This window comes from Agelaius tricolor, unplaced genomic scaffold (genome assembly GCF_023055355.1).
Source record: "Agelaius tricolor isolate 1412-34295 unplaced genomic scaffold, bAgeTri1.0.p SCAF_35, whole genome shotgun sequence".
Classification (NCBI taxonomy): Eukaryota; Metazoa; Chordata; class Aves; order Passeriformes; family Icteridae; genus Agelaius; species Agelaius tricolor.
The window spans coordinates 4,077,030-4,100,165 of NW_027269295.1; the positions used below are offsets into that span (position 1 = coordinate 4,077,030).

The 23,136-nt window shown below is 42.9% G+C and overlaps 1 protein-coding gene across 1 annotated transcript in view; it reads right to left on the bottom strand.

The window, feature by feature from the left end:
- The window catches only part of SEC14L1 (SEC14 like lipid binding 1), a 43,572-nt gene that overhangs the window by 3,564 nt on the left and 16,872 nt on the right, over positions 1 to 23,136 (bottom strand). Inside the window, exons 3-14 of the mRNA XM_071452553.1 lie at positions 15,678 to 15,827; positions 14,759 to 14,890; positions 12,190 to 12,318; positions 11,708 to 11,942; positions 10,924 to 11,033; positions 10,005 to 10,194; positions 6,927 to 7,015; positions 5,305 to 5,375; positions 3,631 to 3,802; positions 3,181 to 3,315; positions 1,450 to 1,584; positions 748 to 999 (exon numbers count right to left, since the gene is read on the bottom strand). Of these exons, the coding sequence (XP_071308654.1) occupies positions 748 to 999; positions 1,450 to 1,584; positions 3,181 to 3,315; positions 3,631 to 3,802; positions 5,305 to 5,375; positions 6,927 to 7,015; positions 10,005 to 10,194; positions 10,924 to 11,033; positions 11,708 to 11,942; positions 12,190 to 12,318; positions 14,759 to 14,890; positions 15,678 to 15,827 (1,800 nt within the window). The remainder of the gene's footprint in view (positions 1 to 747; positions 1,000 to 1,449; positions 1,585 to 3,180; positions 3,316 to 3,630; positions 3,803 to 5,304; positions 5,376 to 6,926; positions 7,016 to 10,004; positions 10,195 to 10,923; positions 11,034 to 11,707; positions 11,943 to 12,189; positions 12,319 to 14,758; positions 14,891 to 15,677; positions 15,828 to 23,136) is intronic.

Genomic DNA, 23,136 nt, shown 5'->3' on the forward strand with positions numbered 1-23,136 from the left:
AGGAGTTAGGATTTAATATTCTGAAAGAACAAGTTCTGCTTTAAAACAATATCCATTTTTCAATTTATTTTCATTCACAGCTGTCCTTTGAGACTGTGAAAAGAGCAGTCAAGGCTTCTGCCTCACAGTTTAAGAGGTCACTGCCCATATTTCCAGTTGAACATTTCCATCTTGGTGACTTAAGGAGCTGCTTTTTCAGAGGCTGTTTGACTCATTTCAAATCAACAGGAACAGCAGTGGCAGTGTGTGACTATAAACATGCTGCATGTTATATCAAACCTGGAATTAAAGGACAGGTTACATATGGCATAAAAAATCCTTCAGGAGCTCTGGCCATCAGGAGGGCAAACACACAGGAGCTCAGCCTTGATTTCCAGCCTTCTCTTATTACTGAGGACAGGCACTGTGATACTCCTCAAACACAGAATATTTGCTTCAGTAAATAACTGTCAGAATTACAGCCCAAAGCATGTTTTGTTCCTTTCTGGATGTGCATTTTAGGTGTTCCTCCCCCATGTTCCTTGCTGATCCATCTCAGTCCCTAGCAGACCTGATGCAACTTCCCCTCCCAGCAGATCCCACATAAATCCATTCCCTGCCCCCTGCAGCAGCCAAGCCTGGAACAGCAGCTAAATGCTGGCCAAAAGCAAGGCCAGCCCTGAGTCACCAGCACTCATTCATCAGGGCTGTGAGTAAGAACAGGCAGTTTGGGCTCCATCTGCCCCCACAGGGCTCTGCCTGCCTCACCTGCACACTCTCCCCTTCTTTGCAGATCAGGGGAGACTCCACCATGCTGTAGTCACGCCCCAGCTGCCAGACTTTGTCTATCAACTGGACGTTGTTCCCACCAGGAGATGTAATGCTGTGAGCTCCCAGAGAGTCCTTTTTGGGAGGCTGTGGGGCTCTTTTGGAATGGAAGATGTTAAAAACGATGTCGCCCTTGCACACATCAAAATCCCACGTGATCACCGACGAGGCGTCCACGATCTGGATGAGAACCTGAGGCAGGAAAAACACATTAGACAACAGCAATTTGCTCACTAAAAACAAACTCCTACAGAAATAAAGACAAAGAACAGAACTTTTTTGTTGCTGGGCTTAGTTTCTACTCTTAAAAAGGCACTGCAGATTGAAATTCCCCCCTGATGGGGGTGCCTATTCTTCTGACTTTCAGAAGTTTTCAAGAAGCTTCTGAGAATTTTGGTTGCTTTGCTTAGAAGAATATGGCTTTGAATAGAATGAAAACCAGTGATATTCTCTAAATGGCAACATAATAACAGGAAGAACAATCCCAAACTTCAGCTATTAAAGCATCACCATGCACAAGCTCCAGAAGGTGGAAGCACAGGAGCTAAATAAAGAAGCAATAAAACATTCCCAGGCCAAGAGACTGAGCTCAGAGCAGAGGGCTGAGATGAAAATGAAAGCAAAGGGCAGCTGGAGCTGTACCTCATGTGGAGCTCCTTTGAAGACACTTGCAGACTGGTAGATTGTTTCAGTCCAAAGCTTGATGTCTTCATTTTCCAACTCTTCTGCTGTCCGGTAGAGGGACTTGGGAACCAGCCCACCCTCTGGTACTTCACACTAAAACAAAAACCATTAAAAATTATCTCCTGTGACCATCCCATTCTGTTCTCTGCCTTCCAGCTTCAGAAACAAACATTCAGCAATACTCGAGAAGGGAACAGTCTGAAAGTAATTTTATGGTTTGTACATGATACATATGTAATTCTTTTTCAAATTATCTGGGTGAGGCGTTTGCAGAACTGCACACCAGGGGAACAGATCTTGTACATACACAACAGCCAGCACCCCAGGAAGGGACTGTGCAAAGGCTGTAATTATCATTTACACCACCTAACACTGAAGAAAGATGGGAGGCACTTCAGAATCCTGAGGGAAGTGGCAACAGTGACTAAGTCTGAAAAGCAGAGCTACAGTGACCTGAAAGAACAGTGGTAGCTAAATTTAAGGATGGATAGTGGGCAGAAACAAAAAGTTTCCAAGCAGGTAAAAATATACTGCAGCCAGGAAAATTAACAGTTTTGAAGTTACAGCTGTCTGACAGCTCAGAACTGGAAGTGATTACACAACTTCCCTAAGCAAATTTCTGTTTTAAGAAGCCTGTAGCAATGAAGTTGACAGGAGGTTCCACAGAAGTGCCTGGGGAAGTAGAAATGTTTGGTAACTGAATTACAACAGAGAATTGAAAAGATCTCAGAGAAGTCATTTTTGTTCAAATACTCAGAAGTAAAGAAGAAGAGAGAGACTGCCTGTACTAGCAGGAAGTATTGTAGCAATTTGCTTTCTGGTAACATTCACTTTTGCTTACATAAACAGTGGATTTTGCCAGCTTTAAGCTCCAAATTAGATAACACTGAAAGCTACTGCTGCAACAAAAACCAGCCCACTGGAGATAAACATATGCTCTAACTCCAACACATCTAACTGTACTTCATTATCATTTGAGACTCTATTGGAACTGACACAGCTGAATTTTCAAGAATGGTACAGAAATTAATCTAGAGAGTGTACAGGGGCTGAGAACACACCCAGCCTGTGTTGTCAAAAGCATTACATGTGAAACAAACCTTAGATTATCAGTGAGATGTGAAATGCCAGGCACAACTGACACCCAAGGCCCAGGCAGGAAACAGCTGCATTGTCACAGGCATGTGACAATGGACTGAGAAATTACAGTATCCTGCAGTGAAACCACTTTTCTGGTTTGTTGGGGGTAACTGCACACTCTGTGTGGGGAGACTGGGCTGTTTGCTGAGCCCTCTTAGCAGATGTGCTCATGCTCCTTGGGCTCCTTATGGGATCAGATTTTTAGGTGACACAGACTCTCTGGATCAGCTGGTAGTGACAGCTCTTGCTCTGAGCTCTGCCACCATGTTTGCCTGAACTTTCCAGGGAACAAACTGGCTTTTAGCTGTGCTTGGCTGTTTAGATAAGGTATTTGATCAAGATACTCATCCAAGAGAAGCACTGTACTGTTCTTTTTAAAGTGGATCCAGAAAACAGCACTGAGCCTGGAATCCTACACCATAGCCCACACCTCCAAACTACACCAGCAATCACTCTGTGCTTACAGACTTCTTTGCTTAGAGGAGAGGAAAGATAATAATAAAAAAACCCCATAAGTAAGTTGCTATATGCAATAGTTTATATTCATACCATGCACTCTCCACCGAGGAAATCAGGGATAATTTCTTTATCTATGTAATCCAGCAGTCCCCCAGGACCCTGGTAGTCATTTCCAGCATAAATAAGGAATTTCTTTCTGGTGTTGTCATCAATGAATGGACTAACCTACAAAGAAAGAAAAACAGATCAGATCAGGCTCTCACATTTTCCTCAAGTCAATTTACATTGTTTTCAAGTCAATTTTGAAGGAATCAGTTTTGATCACACTGAGCATTACCATCCTGGTTATGCAAAGTCCACACCACAAAGAAGCCAAATTAACCAGCTGTGTAATCAGGTTCTTAGGTGGTGGTTTTTAATCCACTCCAGGAATCCTATATAAAGGACATGCTTCCAAATGGGAATATTTGCTGCAGCCTGATCTCTGAAGTGCTTTTACAAACTGAGAGAGCTGAGGAACACCTTGGATTACACACATACCAGTGTCCAGAGAACTGGGAATACTCGAGGTGCTCTGAGGATAAGCAGACGACCCAAGGTCTCAGGGTAATTGGCTTCAACCACCTCGATGATTCTCAGCAAGGCCTTGACACCAGGCCTCCATAAATGCCTCATGTTCAAGCCTTCCAGATCTACTAGACAGGTCCAAGAGCTGAATTTGAGAGAGATAAAAAGAAAAATCTCAATAACATCAAAATTTTCCTTGCTTATGCAAGTGCCCAACAGACTAAAATGTGGGGACTCTCTGCATGTTTTGGTTTCTTCTGTTTTACCTCCTTGCTTTGTGCTGCCTGTAGACCCTGGAGTTTAAGGGGTGTGCAATGAACACTCTGCACACTCCCCTACAGACATTTTAGATTCCAGATAAAAGTTCAGTTCCTATGAAGCCAAAAAAAGATCCTGTCAACAGTCAGCCCAAAGATTAAACCATTGCTTTTACTGGGAGATCATTTAAGTGGCCACAATGCTGTTCTGAAGCAATTTAACATTCTCAGAGCAGATTTTCTACTGCACAACAGTGCCAATACATGTCAAAGCTAATTCTGTTGTCAGATCTCAGGGAAGGAAGCTTTTTCTATAGGAAGAGATATGTTCTTAATACTAACCACTGAGCTGCAGCATGTGTTTCAGTTTCTTTCCAAGTTCAGGTCTTGCCCTGGGCAGGAATTCAAGATTTACAGCTGTGCTGCACCAGCCTGCAGCCATTACATTATGCATAAGGCTCCTATGAAACACCAAACCCTTCTTTGTTTCACTTTAAATGTTTAATACACAGCCCTTTAGGATTATGGCTACAAATGAAGATGCAGTAGGCAGCACCATTCAACTGTTAAACACATGAGACCTCTCCCTTGGATCTGACCTCCCTTGGGGAGCTGGGGCAGCAAGGTCTGTCACAAGGAAATGATAAGCAGGCACACCCCACACCCTGGACCTTACAGATTAGGAGAAGGAAACTGGAGAGAGTTCAAGAAACATGGCATCTTTTCAGGGCTGGTCCTGCCTTCATTCCATGCCCTTAAATCCATTTTACCACTTTCCCAAGTGACCCCTACAATGACTTCATGATGGGCTAGAAAACCACTTTTGACTGAACTTCACATGAAGTCATGCCAGAACATGGAAAACCAGATCCCAGGTTTTACAGGAGCCTCATGACCTCACCTTGGATCAACAGCTGAGTAGCCACACATAATAAATGGAGAATGCAAACCAGAACTGTGTACTGAGCCTTGGAGTCATGGATGAACAAGTGACATGGAAGCCACACCTTAAACTACTGGAACTGTTACTCATGACAATATCATGGCCTGACTTTTTGGCAGCCTGCACCAATGCCCAGTGCCTGTAAAGCCTCCCCCACAGACAGGTTTGGGAGTTAGGCTGCACTGCTCTGCAGTAGAAAGGAGCAGAAGAGAAACAGCCCCAACAGAACCATTACAAGCACAAGGCCAAGGCTGCTGGGGCAGGTGATGTGTGTCCCTCAGGCTTCCCCAGGCACTTTCCCTCCAGCCCCACTAATTGGGGAGGCTCTTAATTAACTGTGTGATTGTACCTGCATGTGAGACACAGCCTATCCTGTGCTTGTTCCACTGCCTGACATTCCCCCCCACACCCCATGAAAGCAGCTCATTCCCACAGAGCAGACTTTACCTTATTGGCCTGCCAAATACTTTTGTATTCTCCTCACATCTCCTCAGCCCTTCCTCATTTATTGAAAGAACCTGCACAAAAAAGAGTGGGGTTTAGAAAAGTTAGTCTCAAACTCAGTAGATAGGATAAAGAAAATATGTTTATATCCAAAGATTAATTGAAACTACAAGATCAAACCAGCATAAACTTTTCCCCCCACCAAAGAATTCTTTAGAAATGACTACAAATATCCTTAATTACTCAGAAATTAAAGCCCCTTTTGAAATCACAGAAAGTAACCTTGAAACAGAACTGGGGCAAGCAAACAAAAGTTAGTGTCTGCTTGGAAACGCTACTAGGAGAGAAAAATAAAACCCACTCCCTGTTTTTAATAGTCACTATGGCTACTCCTGTCATTACTAGGAGTAAAAAAAAGTTATTGCAAACCTGGAATTCTGCCAGCTTTCTGCTTGGAAGCTGAGCAGATCTACAGTAACAGTCTGAGTGATGGCTTTAGAGAAGAAGGCAGAAGTACAGGCAAGCACTTTCTCTTTAAAAATACATGATTCTTATCCCTGGAGTGTACAGGCTTGACAAAATGCTGAGTGTGGCATTTTCCCTTCTGTACAAGAGCAGAGACTGCAGTCTGAAACCCTGCACAAGTGCAGAAGAATCTGTGCAAATGCCCATCAATAACCACAGGAGCTGGCAGGAACTCCACCTTTCCATCAGCCTGCAGAACACACCAGGAACAGCTACCAGGGGCTTTCAGAGGTATTCCAACCAAAAACTGATGGAAATGTTACCCATGATACTATCATGGCCTGATTTTTTGGCAGCCTGCACCAATGCCCAATGCCTGTAAAATCTTCCCCCCAAAGAGATTTGGGAGTTGGGCTGCACTGCTCTGCAGTAGAAGGGAGCAGAAGAGAAACAGCCCCAAGAGAAGCATTATGAGAACACCTGGGGTGTGAAAAATGCATATTTCAGGATTGGCTTTTCGCAGATATTAAAATGAATATTATATGTGTGGTGTTAGAAAGTAATGCTGTATTAATTCTCTTAAGTAGTGTGTTAAATATAGTTTTAAGTTATAACAAAATGTTAAAATAGAAACTATGCTATGTAGGATACTTTTTTTTCTAAAGAAAGGACTCACACTGAGATAGCAGCCACAGGACACCTGAATCTTTCAGAGAAAGAGAATTTATTGCTCCATTATCAGGAGAAACGAATGTCTGAAATTCTTCCTGCCTTGCTTGGGCAGGACAACACCATTAGGATTAAGAGAAGTTGACACTGACCAGACAGAATCCTGTATTTGAATGGAATTTATGCATCATGTATGAGATATATGAATATGCAACAGGTTATTGTTTTTAAGGGTTAATCCTCTGTTAATGTGTGTCCTTTTCCGGGCTTACGCTGCCCATTAAAAGGTACCCGGACATCCGTAACTCTTTGTTTCTATTGTCTCATATTGTCCCAATCCAAATAAAAATAGTAATACAATTAGAGTAATAATAATTTGGACTATAACTATTTTATTACTATTAAACTTTTAAAATTTCCAAAGCAAGTGGTTGGCATTGTTCACATGGGGGTTCCTGCCTGCAATCCTGTGCTGTTTTGGGAACACTCACGTAGCGCAGCAGGGCCTCCTCCCCCAGCGCTCGCACCAGGCCCTTGGTGTCCATCTGGCCCAGCCTCAGCACGTACAGAGGGCGCCCATCTGCACAAGAGACACAAAAAACACAGCAGGAGACATTTGAGAGAGCTCTTCTAAAAAATTCAGATGGAAACAAACCATAACAGTTAAACTTCCCCTGTATGAGGAAGAATCAAGAGCAGACGGCAACATAAACATCACCCAGTGCAGCCACACCAACAGATTATCTGTAAATGAGCTACAAAATGATCATATCCTGATTCAGAAATAGCTCCCTGACCTTCAGGGAAAGTTCAAAGGACTTTGAGTGCATCAGTTCACTCCAGACCTTGGTATACACAATTAATGACACAGACTATTCTTAGCTTCCAGGACAGCTCAGGTACACCAACCCACTGAAGCTTTCCTGTAGCTGCAGAGCTGCAAGGAAGGCTCCAAGGCTTTTATCACATGTGATGCAATAGTGCTCTGGAGAGTTAAAAAATAGCCATCCTGACATCTGGGAATGAATGAACCCAAGGGTTAACCCAGAGCCTGCCCTCTGCAGAGCCTGCTGGATGGAGCCACACTCAGCTCTGCCACTGCACACTGTGCAGAACTGGCACACAGCCCTGCTAATGCAGGTTAGCCTGGTGAGAACAGACTCTGCTCCAGAGATCAGCTTCTGCTGGACCTTCTGCATTAGAGCCCTGCCCATCCACAGCCAGCCTGACACTGGCAGGATACTCAGGCATTAAGGTGAATTACTGTGTTGGCTGAAATTGATAATCAAAGTTTGCCTTTTTGGCTCTTAGTTGTACAAAATAGCTCCCAGCCTTCCTCTAAAGTTGTGATGCACTTGTTAGGCTTTGCTTCATCTATTCTAATACACAGGCTAAACAATCACCTGCTTATAAAAGGGAATATGTTAGCATACAATATAAAAAGAAGAAAAAGAGGAAGCTTTCTACATAAAAATCTCCCTCAAGTCTTGTTGTCTGTGCAGCTTCACTTCCCTCCAACAGCTGCAAGAGAGGTTATCAAATTATCATTAAGTCCTTTGGGACACAAGGAGAGAAACTGCAAAAAACACACTATTAAGAAAACCAACAAACAACCAAAACTGCAGAGTCAAGGCCAGTTATTTATTTGACAAAGACACTGCCCCCATGAAAGTTCACAGTGTTTTATGTTTTATCAGGTGGACTAAAAGAAAATGTTATTTTAACATGGGCACACACTTATCTTGGAATGTACTGCTTAGCTTTTGAAACACTAAACAAAAACTGCTATTAAGCTTCATAGCAGGTCTCCCTCCCTCCCTGACACAGATTTCTCCAAACCCAAACCAACAGCTCAGTAACCCTGGTCCACCCAAATGACACATGAAGGAGACTCTCAGCTGACAGTGCTCTGTTTTCACTGTACAATTTATATTCCATTAGAGCTTTGTGGTTTTAAAAAGACATTCGATTGAAGCATCCCTGTCAAAATAAGAGCCATTCAGATGTATAGAAATCTGTGCTAATTGCAAGCCAAAATAATAACTTCTTTTCTTCAGCACTGATAGCTCATTCTAGACAACATGCTTCATTATCACTGCTGCCCTTGCTGAAGCACTGAAAGTCACACAGCATTCAGCCAGCTTGAGTTTGGCACATTTAACATATGTAGGAGGAGAGGAGCAATACTAGAAAAGAGGGTTTAAAAAAAGAACCTACCACTGTAAAGTTTTAAATTATAGAGAACTGCTCAGTTCTGAAATGGCGTTTCCATTATTGACAAAGCCATGCTTTACTTGTGGGCATGCTGCAAGAGAGATCAAAGGAACTGCAGGGGAAGGGAGGGGGCATGAAGTTCACCACAAGACTGCAGAACTTCTCAGAAGAACATTAAACAAGACTTTGATGCATTCTGCACCTTTCTGCTCACTGGCAGGACCCAGTTGTGTGCAATTGACAGAGGAAGTCTTTGCAAAGGACAGACAAGGAATGGGCTGAAAAGGAGAACTTATTAACAGGTCTTTTTCCCTACAATCTTTACAAGCACATTCTCATTTTCTATTTTCTCAGTTTGAGGTCTGTCAAACCCAGAGCAGCAGGGAAGAGCCATTCAAGCTCTGTGATTAAACTTCTTCTGTGTCCTCCCTGTCTCCTGGCCACTACTGCTGACAGCATCCTGCCCTGTTTCATATGCTGCTTGGAAAAGGAAGAGCTGAGCAGAAACAATGGTGCCTGGTGGGAAAAGACTCAATCAGAGCCCAGATTGCTCACAGTAAGAGATCATTTCCTTATCTGAAGAGCCCAGCTTGCCTCAAGGCACAAATTCCAACGTGTTTCATTTCTATGTATGTATTAGCAACGAGATCAGTGCACGATAAAGCAGAGGGACAGGGGAGTGTGGCAGGCTGTGGCTCACAGCACAAAGGGAATTCAGCCAAAGCTGCTTCTCTTCTTAAATAAACCTGCTCTATTTGATGTTTTTGCAACATTCCACTTCTCATCATTAAGCTGATTGTAATACCAAATAAATATTCATTTATGCCATCAGCAGACTTATTCAACATCAGAAATAAATTGATTATGAAGATATACTTATTTACAAACACCTTTTAATCACTGAAAGAGCACACTCAGCATTTGCCTAACACCCTTCTAAGTATCTCAGAGCACTAGAGAAGTGCAATTAATCACTTGTTTTAAGTTCCTGGCAAAGCAGATTTAAGTATTTCAGTATTAGTCAGAAAGACTCTGATCCAAGACTCTGCCTCTAGCCCCTAAGGGCTGGCAAGGCACTGGAACAGGCTGCCCAAAGAAGCTGTGGATGCCCCTGAAATGTTCAAGGCCAGGTTGGACAGGGCTCTGTGCAACCTGGTCTAGTGGAAGGTGTCCCTGTCCATGGAGGGAGATGGAACAAGATTATTTTAAATTCCCTTTCAACTCAAAACATTCTATCAATTTAAGTGTCTCTAGAAGTTCCAACCAGCCACCTCTAGTTAAGAGAGGGACAACTATCACCTTTGACTCAAAAGGTAAAAAGGCTGTTCAATACATATTTTGTACTGAAACCATACCTTTGTCATGGTGATGCCAGCCTCCTGCATAGTAATCTTGAAGCACTTGGGGAGGATTCCAGGTGTCCAGAATAAAATCCACCTGGTGCTGCTTACGCCACGTCAGTGACTGGCAAAGGATCTCTCTTGCTTTGTCGATGTTGAAGTCCCTGGCACGCAGGAATCTTAAAATGTGCTCATCCTTTGGGATCTATTAACAAAACCAAACCAAATTTTGTATTCAAGGTTTGAAACAAGAACAGAAAGCCAAACAATAGAAGCTGAAAAATGTGCAGCCCTGCACCAATGCATGAGGATAGTGTGTAACACTGGGAGTTACTCAAGAAAATCAGCCTTTGTTTGAAACCAAATCATGAGCCCTGTCAGGCACTGCAGCGACCTTCATAAGGGATATAAAAATTTCATGAACTCTAATGTAATCATTTCCACCTGCATGACCATACCAAGCCAGTCCAATTTAAATAAATCAGGACAGAACACAGATTGTGTTTTATTGTTAAGTTAGAGGAAGCTGAGACACACATGCAAATCACAAGGCACTGGAAAAACCCCAGCCTTGCTATCAGTGCTCTACTCCTCCCAATCAGTATTTAAGACTATGATGTTTGGCCAAAACAAACAAATATAAAAATAAGGTCATTGTAGAAACCAGGAAGACTTATAAAACTGATGCCATTCCCCTGGGGCAGTTTAACTGACAGTCTGAGAGGTTTTCAAGCTAATTATTGAAGCACCGCAGCTGCAAAGTCAGCTGGACAGTCACAATGAACTCCTCCTATTGCCACTGCTTCAATGTAGGTTCTGATCATGGAGAGCCACTTAGCAGAAAGAGTCAGCCCCAGGGGGTGTGGCAGGGCATTTCCTCAGGCCCACCTTGTGTGTCCCTCTCTCTGAGCCAGGGGACACCCCAGGAGCTCACCTTGCCTTTGTGTGTCTCCTGGAGCCACTGCCGCAGGCGGATGAGGCAGCTCTCCTGCATCGGGGTCAGGTCCCCCAGGTACCTCTTGATGTAGTCTGCATCCAGCTTATCTAAAAAGAGATTACAGGTGATCAGAGAGATCCTGACCTGACCAAGCACCACGTGATCTGATTTGCTGCTGTCTCAAAGTGGCTGCTGTGTTCAGCACAGTCAGAACTGAATAAGGTTCCTTTGAATCAATGAAAAGATGAGTAAGGCAACAAACACAGTCATCTTCAAGAAGAAGATAAAATTCTCCTTCTGCAGCTAAGGAAGGAGCAAAAGCAGACATTTGTTAAAAGTATTTTGCCAGTCTACTCAGATTCATCAATCCACAGCACCACTGGGATTGCTGCTTCTAGAAATACTTAGAGAAGTTTTGATCTCCCAGTGCAAGAATTTTCCCAAATTCCCAGAAGACTATCTAGGGAAGTTTCAGCTGTTTCCTCCCCATCATTCCTGTAGTTACACCCATCCCTGAATTTCAGGATAAGAGCAGACTGCTCATTTGCAACCCAATGAACAGCAAAGAGTTTTTCTGCTCATACCTGATCTCTATTCACAAGCTCAGCCTGTAACAGCTGCCTGGGCCCTGCCACGTGTCACTGCTTGGTGAGCCCACCCTTGAACACTGCACGTCCCCAACTCAGGAGCAATGTGGAGCTCCTCAGCAGCCCAGAAGTGCCCAGTGCTGAGAGCCTCTCCAGTTCAAAGCTTCCCAGTAAAACACATCAGACCCCCATACCATCAGGTGTTCCTGCCGTGGGCTCCGAGGGGCTGCTGGAGGTGTTGAGGATCTCCTTGCTGCTCAAGCCCTCCTTTGTGGCAGACTCTGGGATATTAATGGCAGGTGACACTGGTCTCCTTGGGTGGCATGTGCTGCTCTCTGATTTACATGCAACAGGAGGAGTCCAGCGAGGGACAAAGGTTATTCCTTCTTCCTCCAACTGCTTCAGGTAGTACTCTATTATTTCTTTTCCCTTCAAAAAAGAAAATTTACTTCAGCTGCTGAAAAACCCACATATTTAGACACAGAAAGGATTGGGCTGAAAATTAAGTGATCAGACCTCTAAAGATTTCACTTGAAACAGCCCTACACAGACACAGTGCCCCAGGCCCTTAGCAAAGCAGCCCAGGTTTCTGAGCAGAGCAGCCTGTTACTTAGCAGCAGCTCATTGTCTTTTGGTAACTTGGAGCCAGGCACATCCTTCCCAACTGCAGGCTCACCTTTTTAATATTGCTGGTGTATTGCTTCATGGCAATCTTTTCCACTGTGCTTTCAAAACCAAAAAAAGATTTGATATCCAGACTTGCTGATTGTTCAAAACAGGTCCAATCTTCATTGTCAGGATGAACCTGCAAGGCAGAAGATCATACAGCTCAGTTATCCATTTAGGGTTTTTTTTCTCCCTCACAATATTTGAAATGTTTCTTGTTTTACAGGTTCACACAGTCAAAAACATTCAAGTGGAATTTGCTTCACTTGCTTCACAATTGGGAAGAGGGAACACCAAAGGACAAAAAGCTGAGAAGCTTTTGGTCCCACAGCCATTTTTTTTGGTCTTAACAAGAAAGGGGAGGGTGGAGAAGCACAAATGCACCAGCCAAGAGCCAGAGGAAGGCACATTCCTACAGTCCCTCAGTCCAGATAAGGGCTGGGACTGCAGGGTGTGTGTGGAACAGGGTAAAAGCCTCCACAGGGAGCTCTGCTGTGGCTGATAGCCAGGGCCAGCTCAGTCAGGCTGAGCCCTGCAGAAAGGGCAGGGGCAGCACTCCCAACATTTTCAAGACAGCCAAAACACTGTTCTCACACTGACCCAGGAGGTATTTCAGCATTCTGCAGAATGAAAACTGTTTTAGTTTGCTCTCCCATGATAATACCACAGACAGAAGTGCACACTCCTCACTCAGCTGACACCTTCCCTCTTAGCTTATCTCTTGCTTTACTGACATGATCCTGAAACAGACTTTTAGTTGGACTCAATTTTAAAGGGCTTTTCCAACCTAAACAATTTGATGACTGATACTGTTACAAAAAAGCTGTTCTTTAAACTCTCTTCAGCTGAAATATATTTGTTCAAGCAATTTCTAGGCTGGGCTCTGAATTTGTCATTGTAAAAACATCACAAAAGGCTGGATTTCTGAGCATGTAACTGGCCTGATGCCTTAGGGTTCCCCTCCCCCTCAAAACATGCTAAATTTGGCTAAGAACAGAATCAACACTTTATGAAGAGACAACTGCAGAAGAAAAACCCTTTTACCTTCATTTTCTGTTTCTGCATTAGGGAATGGGAGGTACAAGAACAGCTTGTACAGCCTCAGTAAGGACAACTCATAACATCATTTAAGAATTTTCCTGTATTTTCAGAAATTCAATTATAAGTTACCTTTAATAAAAATGAACTTTAAGAAACAATTTATTCTTCCATTAAAAATCTGGTTTTTTATTTACCTAATTTCTCAATTGAGTAGAGCAAATGGGCATAGAGAAGTGCTGTGTTTTGTACATATTTACCTCATGCACCTTTCTGTACAGCATTTCCCCTGTTTAAACAGAGCTTTCACATAAAAACTCCAGGTAAGTGGAAGAGTATTTTTAAATTGACTCTGGAAGTTACAGCAGAAATAATTATAAAAATTATAGATAATAGTGTCAAGTGGGTTTAGCACCCAGTGATATTTTAACCACAGGTTAAACACAACAGAAAATGTTATGACCTAGAAAGAGTGCTACAATATAGATAAATCAGTAACATTTGTTAGCTCTCATCTGACCTTCAACATCAATTTGAAATTCTACTGCTACAGTACATGCTGGAAGAGCCCATGAGGGTGGGCTGAGCTATTCAGAAATAAACCATGAGCAGAGCAGCAGGTCTGCCACCAGACTCCTCTGCATCAACATTTGCACTGAAGACCAAGAACAATGAAAAAAGGTAGGTTAAAACACATAGCTGACTCAGTGAACTCCTGTCTGAGCTGAGCAGAAGGCAAATCAGCTGAACTTTCCTCTGGCAGTTCTGCCAGGGTGTCAACAGCCTCACCAAGTCCCACACTGCTGCTACAAAGCACAGATTTGTCTAAACAGAGCTGTCAAACACAGCAAATTATGTTGTGTTCTGCTCTCTGAGAAGATGCTCATGCAAGAGGGTGCCAAAGATGTCTCAGTTTTGGAGGCAAGTGTATTACATTTAGCACTAACAATTACCACTCAGGGCAGTGTGTTGGTGCTGGATTAAGCTCTTTTCTGACCCAGAGATGAGGTAACTGAGAGGTGTTTTCAAAACTTTTATTCTGAGTCTCATGTGAAGGGTGAGACAATACAAATGTTATAATTCACACCATCACAATCAGAAGCCAACTCTTTTCTAATTACAATACATTATAAGCATTTCTTTGTCTATCAGCTTTTGCCACACCATGCTGTAAATGCTGTAAAGCCAATCTAAAATTACCCTTTGTGGGTCCTACTACAATGCACCTCTCATAGCTCTATTTCTCCAAAGTATCCAGTCTTATTTGCAAGGCCATCCTTTGAAACTTGTTTCTAGTTCCATTTCTCTCTCAACAATGTCTGTCTTATTCCATGGCATTTCTAAGTCAGCATTTCTTATCTCAAGGTTTGCACACAGAAGCATACATTCTCTACAAATTCTCTACAAATTCATTCCCCACATGTTGGTTATTTTTTCTTGCAAGGTAAAAGCCAGGAACAACCCAAGCTCTGTCTGAGTCCTGAGATCTGAACAGTGCCTTGGCTCATCTGCAGCCCCAGCAAGGGTCTGTGGTTACTCACTGTGTAGGAGCAGTGCTCATTGATGATGACTCTGTTGGAGAAGGTTTCATTGTAGGCTTCTATGTGCAGAGTCCTTTCTCGCCTGTTCAGAGAGTTCTTCTGGACAAAGTAGACATAGTCCACTCCTGCAATCTGGGGAAGAGGCACAGATTCTGTTAAGGTACATGTCTTAGGTTGGAAATTGGGGATTGGGGTGTTCTTCTCCCATCTGTCAGATCTGGGGCAGTTCTCTCTGTTCATGGGGCAGTTTTTTCTTTATCTCTCCCACAGCCAACCCTCCCTCCAGGAGATCTCTGCTGTCCATGGCCACTGAGTGTCCCTGCAGGGCTGATCCAATTCCAGCATCCCATGGGGAGATGCTGCATTGCCCAGGAAGGAGCCAAGCATTCCTACCTGGATCCAATCTGAGCCTGGCACAGCACAGCAGCCTTTGCCCAGTGCATTGCCAGAGGAGCAGCTTCTGCTGCCCTGCATTGCCAGAGGGAGCCCAGGCCCATCTCCAGCAGCCCTGGAGCTGCAGAGGAAAACTCCCCCCTTGTGCAGGATCCCTGCTCCAGCAGAGCCACAGCTGGCACTGCAGGAGGGCTGAGCCCCCATGGGATGGGGCTGTGCCACCCCCTGACACACAGGGTGGGTCCTGTTCAGCTCCTGTTCTCACTCCATCAGTAGTTTTTTTGTTTGTACTGTTACATTTGTATTTTTAATTTTCCTAGTACAGAACTGTTATTCCTATTCCCATATCTTTGTCTGAGAGCCCCTTAATTTCAAAATTATAATAATTCAGAAGGAGGGGGTTTGCATTTTCCATTTCAGGGGAGGCTCCTGCCTTCCTTAGCAGACACCTGTCTGTTCAAACCAAGACAGTATTCAGGTGAAGGGATATGCAGAAGGCCAAAGCAGGCACTTCAGAGCTCATCACCTTTTTCAGCAGCCGTGGTGCATCGATGTCCAGCTTGCAGCGCCGCTCGATGACGTGGATGGCCTCATCCTCACTCTTGTACTCGTTTACAGTGTCACTGGCTACAAACATGGGGATCAGAGGGCACGTAGGAAACCTCCTTTCATATGCCTGTCACGATGGAAAGAGAACAAACAATCATCACCATTAATTCCTGAGGGTGTGCAGAGCTCCTCCAGCGTTTGGAGGCTCAGTGCCCTTCAGAGCTTCCGTGGAAGGGGCCGAGCCTTCCTGAACCCACATGACAGCTGAAAGAGTCACAGTGCATTCCAAACAATCCATTTATTAATATGTTCCTTGCCAGTAAGGCAGTTTTTAAACCACACAAAATAACCCATTCCTCCCCTCCCTCTGGAAAGGAAGTTATTCATTCTGTACCATGACAACCCCCTTGATAACGGGAAAATCAGACCCTCCAGTCTTAAAATACCATAAGACAAAACAATTATGTCTTGGATTAAAAAAACCCACTCACTAATTACCGGTGTTTCACCAAGCTGTCTAGAGGGATTTCATACAGCTCCCCAAGCTCTAATAAAAACATTTCAAAAGCTATTTCTTAAGCTAATAGAGCTCTCAAGCTCCCTGGGCACAGAGTGTTCCTAATGATTTCACTGCAGTTTATCAGTTCCCAGTTTTGTCCAACAACAGTCAGTCTAATACAATGAGCTCATTTCACACTTGTGAAAATGTAAAACTTCTTGTAATAATGCAGAGCTAGCAACAGCTTTGATTTTGGTTAAAAAACACAGTCATGTAAATATCTTCCTCCCTTAAATACTTGACACACAGAAAAGATGGTATTAAATCAGACAGACAGGAGAGTTAAGGATGTGGGATCAGTAAAACAAATAAAAGGAAAATGGGTGTTATCCCCCCTAGCAAACTTGTTGAATTTTGATTTTAAAACCACTGTGGCTGGAGAATACAAGAGAGCTCTTATTTTTTTCTTTTTCTTTCACAGTCTCTGATGTATCTCTGTTTCTCTTTGGCTGTTTTTTTCCTCATGGGGTGGCAGTGAAGCAACTAATTCTTTAGCCTGCTTTCCCTTCATTTTTGCTACTATCAGAACCTCACTGGCTTTGATGAAGAGGTAGGATGTTGCACGATGTCCCAATGCAGAAGAATGCTTAGATAAAGTAAATCTGAGAGAGCATCATGAAACAAATCCTTAAAAGAGGTAAAATATTCACTCTGTCCTTTTAGATGATTTCAACTACTCTGACAACAGCTGGGCTGCAGCACCAAGAGGGAGAGGGTGGGGAACAAAACAAGCAGCAGCTGCACAAAGTATGCAATGGTGAGGCTGGAACAGAAAAGGTCTCTTAATTCTCCCTTCAGAATAATTAAAATACTTCAGTTTATTACCAGTGCTCAAACCTAGTTTGAAAGCAGTGTTTCTATGGTGACAGTGGTGTATGGCACTAAAACAGTGTCAGCTTTTTTCCCCTTTGTGCATATTTTTAAACAATTTTTGCAGCATGACTGTCCCGAGTTCATCAAGCTGCTGTGTAAGACAGAAGAAATGCAGCCAGGGAAGGGGTCACACACAGTCCCTGCTCCAGAGCCCATCTGTGCACAGCTGCCTGGCTCTGGCTGAAGGACAGCAATCATTCCTGGCCTCAGAGATGGGGTGCAAACAGCAGGGACAGAGCATTGGTGCTGCAACACAATAGTCAGCACTGTTGGTATGGCAAAGAGGCTTTATTTCTTTTACAAGGCTCTTGTTCTGGACATTTCAGTTGCTCATTAGTATCTCAGCCCTCTCCCTGAAAAAATCTCACATTCTTCATAAATTAATCCCTATTTTAACTGCAATGACTGCAGTTGAAGTCAGAAAAAGAAAACATTTCTAGAAGAAGCAGAATTTAGAAGCATTTCTCATTTTTGGATTGCTCCACTTAATACTTTTCTTTTGAGGATCTTATGTTACAATTATTTTATAGACAGGAGAGCAAGGGCACTAGCTACCTAATAGGTAGGTACCTAATAGGTAGGTATCTATTTTTCTCACTTTTTTTCAGTCTTTTTTACCTTTGGATGATGAGTTTCCCCCATCCAAACAGCCCCCTTTAGGCCAAAGCCTTTGCAAGTCTCCTTCATTGCACATATTGACACTTTTCTCATCTCAGTCCTCCAAACACTTCATGTTTGCCCTGTGAATGTTTGCAATTCAGAGCATTACCTGCTCCTGAACTGGGAACAAAAAAAATGCCCAAGAAGAATATGTTGTTTTAAATGGCAAGACTGAATTGAATGTGCTCAATTCAGAAGAGAATGAAATCATTATCTGCCAAAAGCTGGCAAGCTGAATGTTCACAGAAAAGCAAAAAAAAAAAAAACTTGAAGGTTTCCAAGAGATTAACAGCAACTCAGGATTCTTTCTCCCTAAAGAACATACACACAGAAAATTGTTCACAGTCAAATTTACTGGGCTCTTAAATCAGATTTTATTTCTTTATGTCCCACTGCCAACACATCCTTGTAATGCACCATTTTGAATAAAAGGTGATCAGAGCACAGCCCACTTTGAATAAAAGGTGATCAGAGCAAACCATGGCCACATCAAAAGATTCAATCTGATTTAAGCACAGCTGTGCCTTCCACAAGGGACAAACTGCACTTTCAGAGTGCAGAGTGGGCAGGAAAAAGCTGCTAAAGGCTACAGGACACTGACAGATCTTTCACCACAAACCTACACAGCACAGGAAGAAAACCTGTAATTTGTGGTACAACACAGCAAGAGCCACGTGAGTCAGAGCAGCACATGCATGGCCAAGACTGGAGCTATTCAAGGAGCACGAGAAAATTAAAGAAAGATCAAACACTGCTTTTATTTTCCAAGAGAACTGAGGGGATTTTGCTGCATTACTGAAGTGTTTTGAACCAGAAACTTTGTCTCAAATCCAGCTTTGCAGACAGGAAATAACTGCATTATGCAGTGTTCCTCCAGCAGGCTGATAAAGCAGAGTTTATTATAAAATATTGCTCCTTCCTTGTATGACAGCATTGCGGTGAAACCCGGACAGATAGGTCTCTCTTCACAAATAAAATCAGATATTCCACACCTTGGTCTCAGTGTTCCAATTTCACTGTACAGATACAATCAAAGACAATTAGTTCCTCAAAAGAGGAGCAGCTGCAGAAAACCCTGAAGGGCTCCATGCAGGAGTGAAGTGCTGCTGCTGGAGCACCCAGGAATGGCATTTCAAGGACATGACACTGTCACATTTAACACACAGCACGTGTGGAGACTGACACAGAGCACAAGTCAAAAGCACAGATGTGCTCATCCCCAAAATTCTGCAGCTGCTGCTGGGCTTGACATGAAGTCACAACACCTCTGTGGCTGAGACACCTGTGTACAGATCTCACAAAAAGTGATTTTGAGCCTGCAATTCTGCAATTCCTCAATAATGTACTTTTACATTTCCCACCAGCCTCTGGAACATTTGTGTACTCTGATCCATTAGAAGCTGCATTGTGCATCAAGAAAAACACAGTCTGGTGAAGCAGCTTGAACCACAAATTTAACTTTCTTAATGCATGTTAACAGCAAGAGCACTGACAAGCGTAATTTCAACCAAAATAGCACTGGAATAAAGCTGCTTTTCCAACTGCTTCCCTTAGCAACTCATGCTCAGAGTAGAGTCAAAATAACAGGATTTATTCCACTTTTATCCTTGCTAGTATTTCAGCTGAGTGTGAAGACATGAAAGCAATTCAGAAGTCAGACTATTTAAAACCCATTGCAGTCGTTGTTCATAGCCAAGGGAATTGTACTTGCTGCCACAGCCCTTGGATTTTGGAATTCTAGTATCAGGAATAACAAGTTCCTTTCAAAATACCTTTAAAACAGCACTTAGGTATGACCCCCTCGACCAAGTTTTGAAAGATTTCTGTCTTTTTTGCTTCTCAAACCATGCCTTGGACTAATAAAATACCTTGATAATAAGCATGTGCTCAGTCCTCAGTAGGGAGAGTCAGGCATTCATGCAAATAAATTACTCAGCTTCTCTGGCCAGATTAATATATTCCCAGTCTCAAGCCTACCAGGACAGGGATTATTTAGTATTTCCATTAAATGACTCAGAAGTAATTTGTACACTTTAAAGAGGAAAAAAATATTCCAAGTAATCTTATGCTGTAGTAGGTGAATCCTCCAAACAGAAATTCCAACCTGGTGAAATACAGAGGAATTTCAATTACCATTTAGGAAATTAAGCATATTGAGTGCTTTAGCAGCTTAATGGCATGAATCAAGCTGTTAAGATGTTTTATTTATTTTTGATGCTTTCTGTCCAAAATTATTGGCCAAGCAATATTCCAAGAGCAGCACCACATTCTCCAAGGGCACCTCAAGAAAACCCATGAGCAGATTCATCCTGGCACTCCAACCTCATCTGCAGCACTCAGTGCTAATTTTAATTTCTGCCTGCAGACCCTGACCGTGTGTGGGCACCAACATGCAAGTGCATAGCAAAGTTCACTGTGCTCCCCATCCACTTCCAGTGCGTGGGGTTTCTGAATTATTCACAAACACAAGAAAAAAGAAGGGTCACTCAGGCTGCTGCCCTGGCTCCACAGGCTGCATTCCAGGAGCCTGAGGATTCCTGCATGTCCTGGCTTGAAAAGGAAGTGAGTTTTTTGGGATGCTGCATATAGAGATGGTACCTCTGTATCACTGTATCCTCTCCTCCCCTTGCATTAGAGCACTGCAGATCAATAGGAAAAGCAGTGACCCCACGGCAGGGCAACCAAGAGCTTTCAAATTCTTGGCAGCTGAGCTTGAAACAATTCTGGCTGAACTCACACAGATCAGCAAATAACTTTTCATGCCCTGTATTCTGCTGTTCAGAGCTCTCCATCACTCCCTTCACAAGCCATACATATGTATAAAAATCATGACACTTGTTCAAAGCAGCATAAAAATCGTGAGACTTGAACAAAGCAGTGTGATCTCAGTGGCTCTAAGGGATGTTAGCTCACATGGGAGTGAGCAGCTCGGGGGCGTGCAGGCAAGGGAGCAGATGGTTACAGTGGATACACCTCAAAGAGCTCCAGAAATAGGGGGTTTGGTAAGGTAACACTCCCAGGCACTGGGGAGAGGGAACGTGAAGCAAACTGCACGTTGGGGAAGCACAAACATCTTTAACACACAGGCAGGCAGCTCTCTGGGCAGAGACTCCCCTGTAAAGCAGGGCCAAGTCCTCCAAGTGGCACTGACATAGTTTATGAAAATCCTTTCACTTGGATTTTTCTCCTGAGAAGCCTCAGAAAAGCAATGTAAACAATAAGTGTCTGATGGCTGTGGAATGTGGTCTGGAGGTGGTTACCAACAGGTGCATCTTGGATTGGGTCCATGTGAATTCCAGTCATGGTCCAGCTGTGTCACTCTCTGGTCAGTCACAAGATTTTATTATTCATTCTTTTCTAGCCTTCTGATGTCTCCTTTCTCTTCCTTTAGTATAGTTTTAGTATATCATTTTCATTTAATATTATATCATAAAATAATAAATCAGCCTTCTGAAACATGGAGTCAAGATTCTCATCTCTTCCCTCATCCTGGGGACCCTCAAACACCTCCACACTTCAAGGGCACGTTCAGGGTCCCAGGCAGGCCCTGCTCCCCTTGGCTTGGTGCAGGGACCTTCCCCTCAGAGCTGCTCTCCACAGCAGCCCTTGCTCAGGAGCTTAAGTGGTTTTTCTCTCTGTTGTGTTTTCACCTCATTAAATGTTCTCATTTACAAAGAGAGGAGTTATTCTCTTACTGCTGGGAAACAAAGGCTGCTTGGCAAGCACTCAGTTCTAGAACTGTCTGTGGAAAAGATGGAGAAGGTTTTAGTTACACAGAACACAGCTGAGGCTTGTGGGGACTACAGACAACCTGTCCATGAATGGTTGGGTATCATCTAAACAAAAATTTCCTTTATATACCATTTCTGGTCCTCAGCAAATAGGAGGTTGTTTAACAGTCCTTTGACTTCTCTGTAAATCTTAGCACAGTCTATGCCATCAAGATATGACCAGAGTGTAAAGAACACTATGACTTACTTTAAAAGGAAAAAAGAAAAGAATTTAAGCCTTCCATTGCAATTTCTACTTTAAAAATGTTCAAAAAGAACTAGAACTAATACACTATAGCTTTTCCAGAAAGATTCACCAATGGGGAACCTGCTGGCTATCAGAGCAAGATCAACAAAATGTTTGCTCAACAATTTATCACTGAACTGGAGTAAGTAATTAGAAAGTACATCAGGAAATACCTTGTGTGGAAGCAATTTGAATTAAAAATTATAACTCTTCACCTGAAGGAGAGCTACTGCAGAGATTTTAAGGATTAAGACAGATGAAGCAAGCAGCAAGCATTCATTAAAAAGGAAGGCTCTGTTTCATCTTGGTTTGTTAAAAGAGAAACTAAATCCCAATGCCCCACATTCAAATATACCTTTGTTTAAATACATTCATTTTACAACAGGAAAAAGCTCTTCCACTCCATGCAGAGCAGAATTGCACAGAAGAGAGGAAAATCCTGCCTTTGCAAGCAGAGCTGTCCTTGGGCAGGGTGTGAGGAGCAGAGAGCTGGCAGATCTGAGGGCACGGCTGCTCCGTGTGCTGGGATGCATTCCAAAGGATTCCCAAAATGAGAGCTGGCATTCTCTTGGCAAATGAGAGTGGACCCTTACTCTAAGCTTCAGGAAAACAAAATTTGCACAATTCTCCTTTCTCCCCATCACACTTTCCTACAACTGCATCCTGAGCTGATTTTACTTTGCACCTCTTGTATCCTCCCTCCATTACAGTTCAAAAAAGTCCATTTTACCCTGGAATGGCACAAGTCATTCAAGAACACAATAGACTGTCTTCACCCTCTGTTCTGTTCCCTGGTACAAAGAAATTTGGCCATCTCAGTATTAATGATGCTTATTAAGTGTACCCAAGATAAAATAAATAACCCTTCTGCAAGTTACACTGAAAAATCAATAGGACAAGTCAATATCAGTAAGATAAACATTCTGCTCCATTTTAGAGGCTAAAGAGTTCCTGTTTACCACATGAGTGTAAGAAGTGACCTGGAACTTTCTAATTAAATGAACTTTAGTGCATTAAGAGTGTAAGTTTACAGCACTGTTCATATCCAGTCTTCCAAAGCAAAGCATTCCCAAGTAATTGGCAAAATGGCCCAGCTCCTTCTGCTTTGCAGAAGTACATTCCTACCTTAAAGTTCATAAACAATGGAGTTAGTCTAAAATTTTCATAAAGGAGGCTGTAAAAGTTTTATATAATGATGCATCAGATCCTTGGACTACAATTACAATGGCTTTTTTGCTTTTGAAGTTCTGGGGTTTGTCTTTTTTTTTTTTTTAATACACCACACAAACACATTATTATACAAATCAGACAAGTACTAACAAGAACC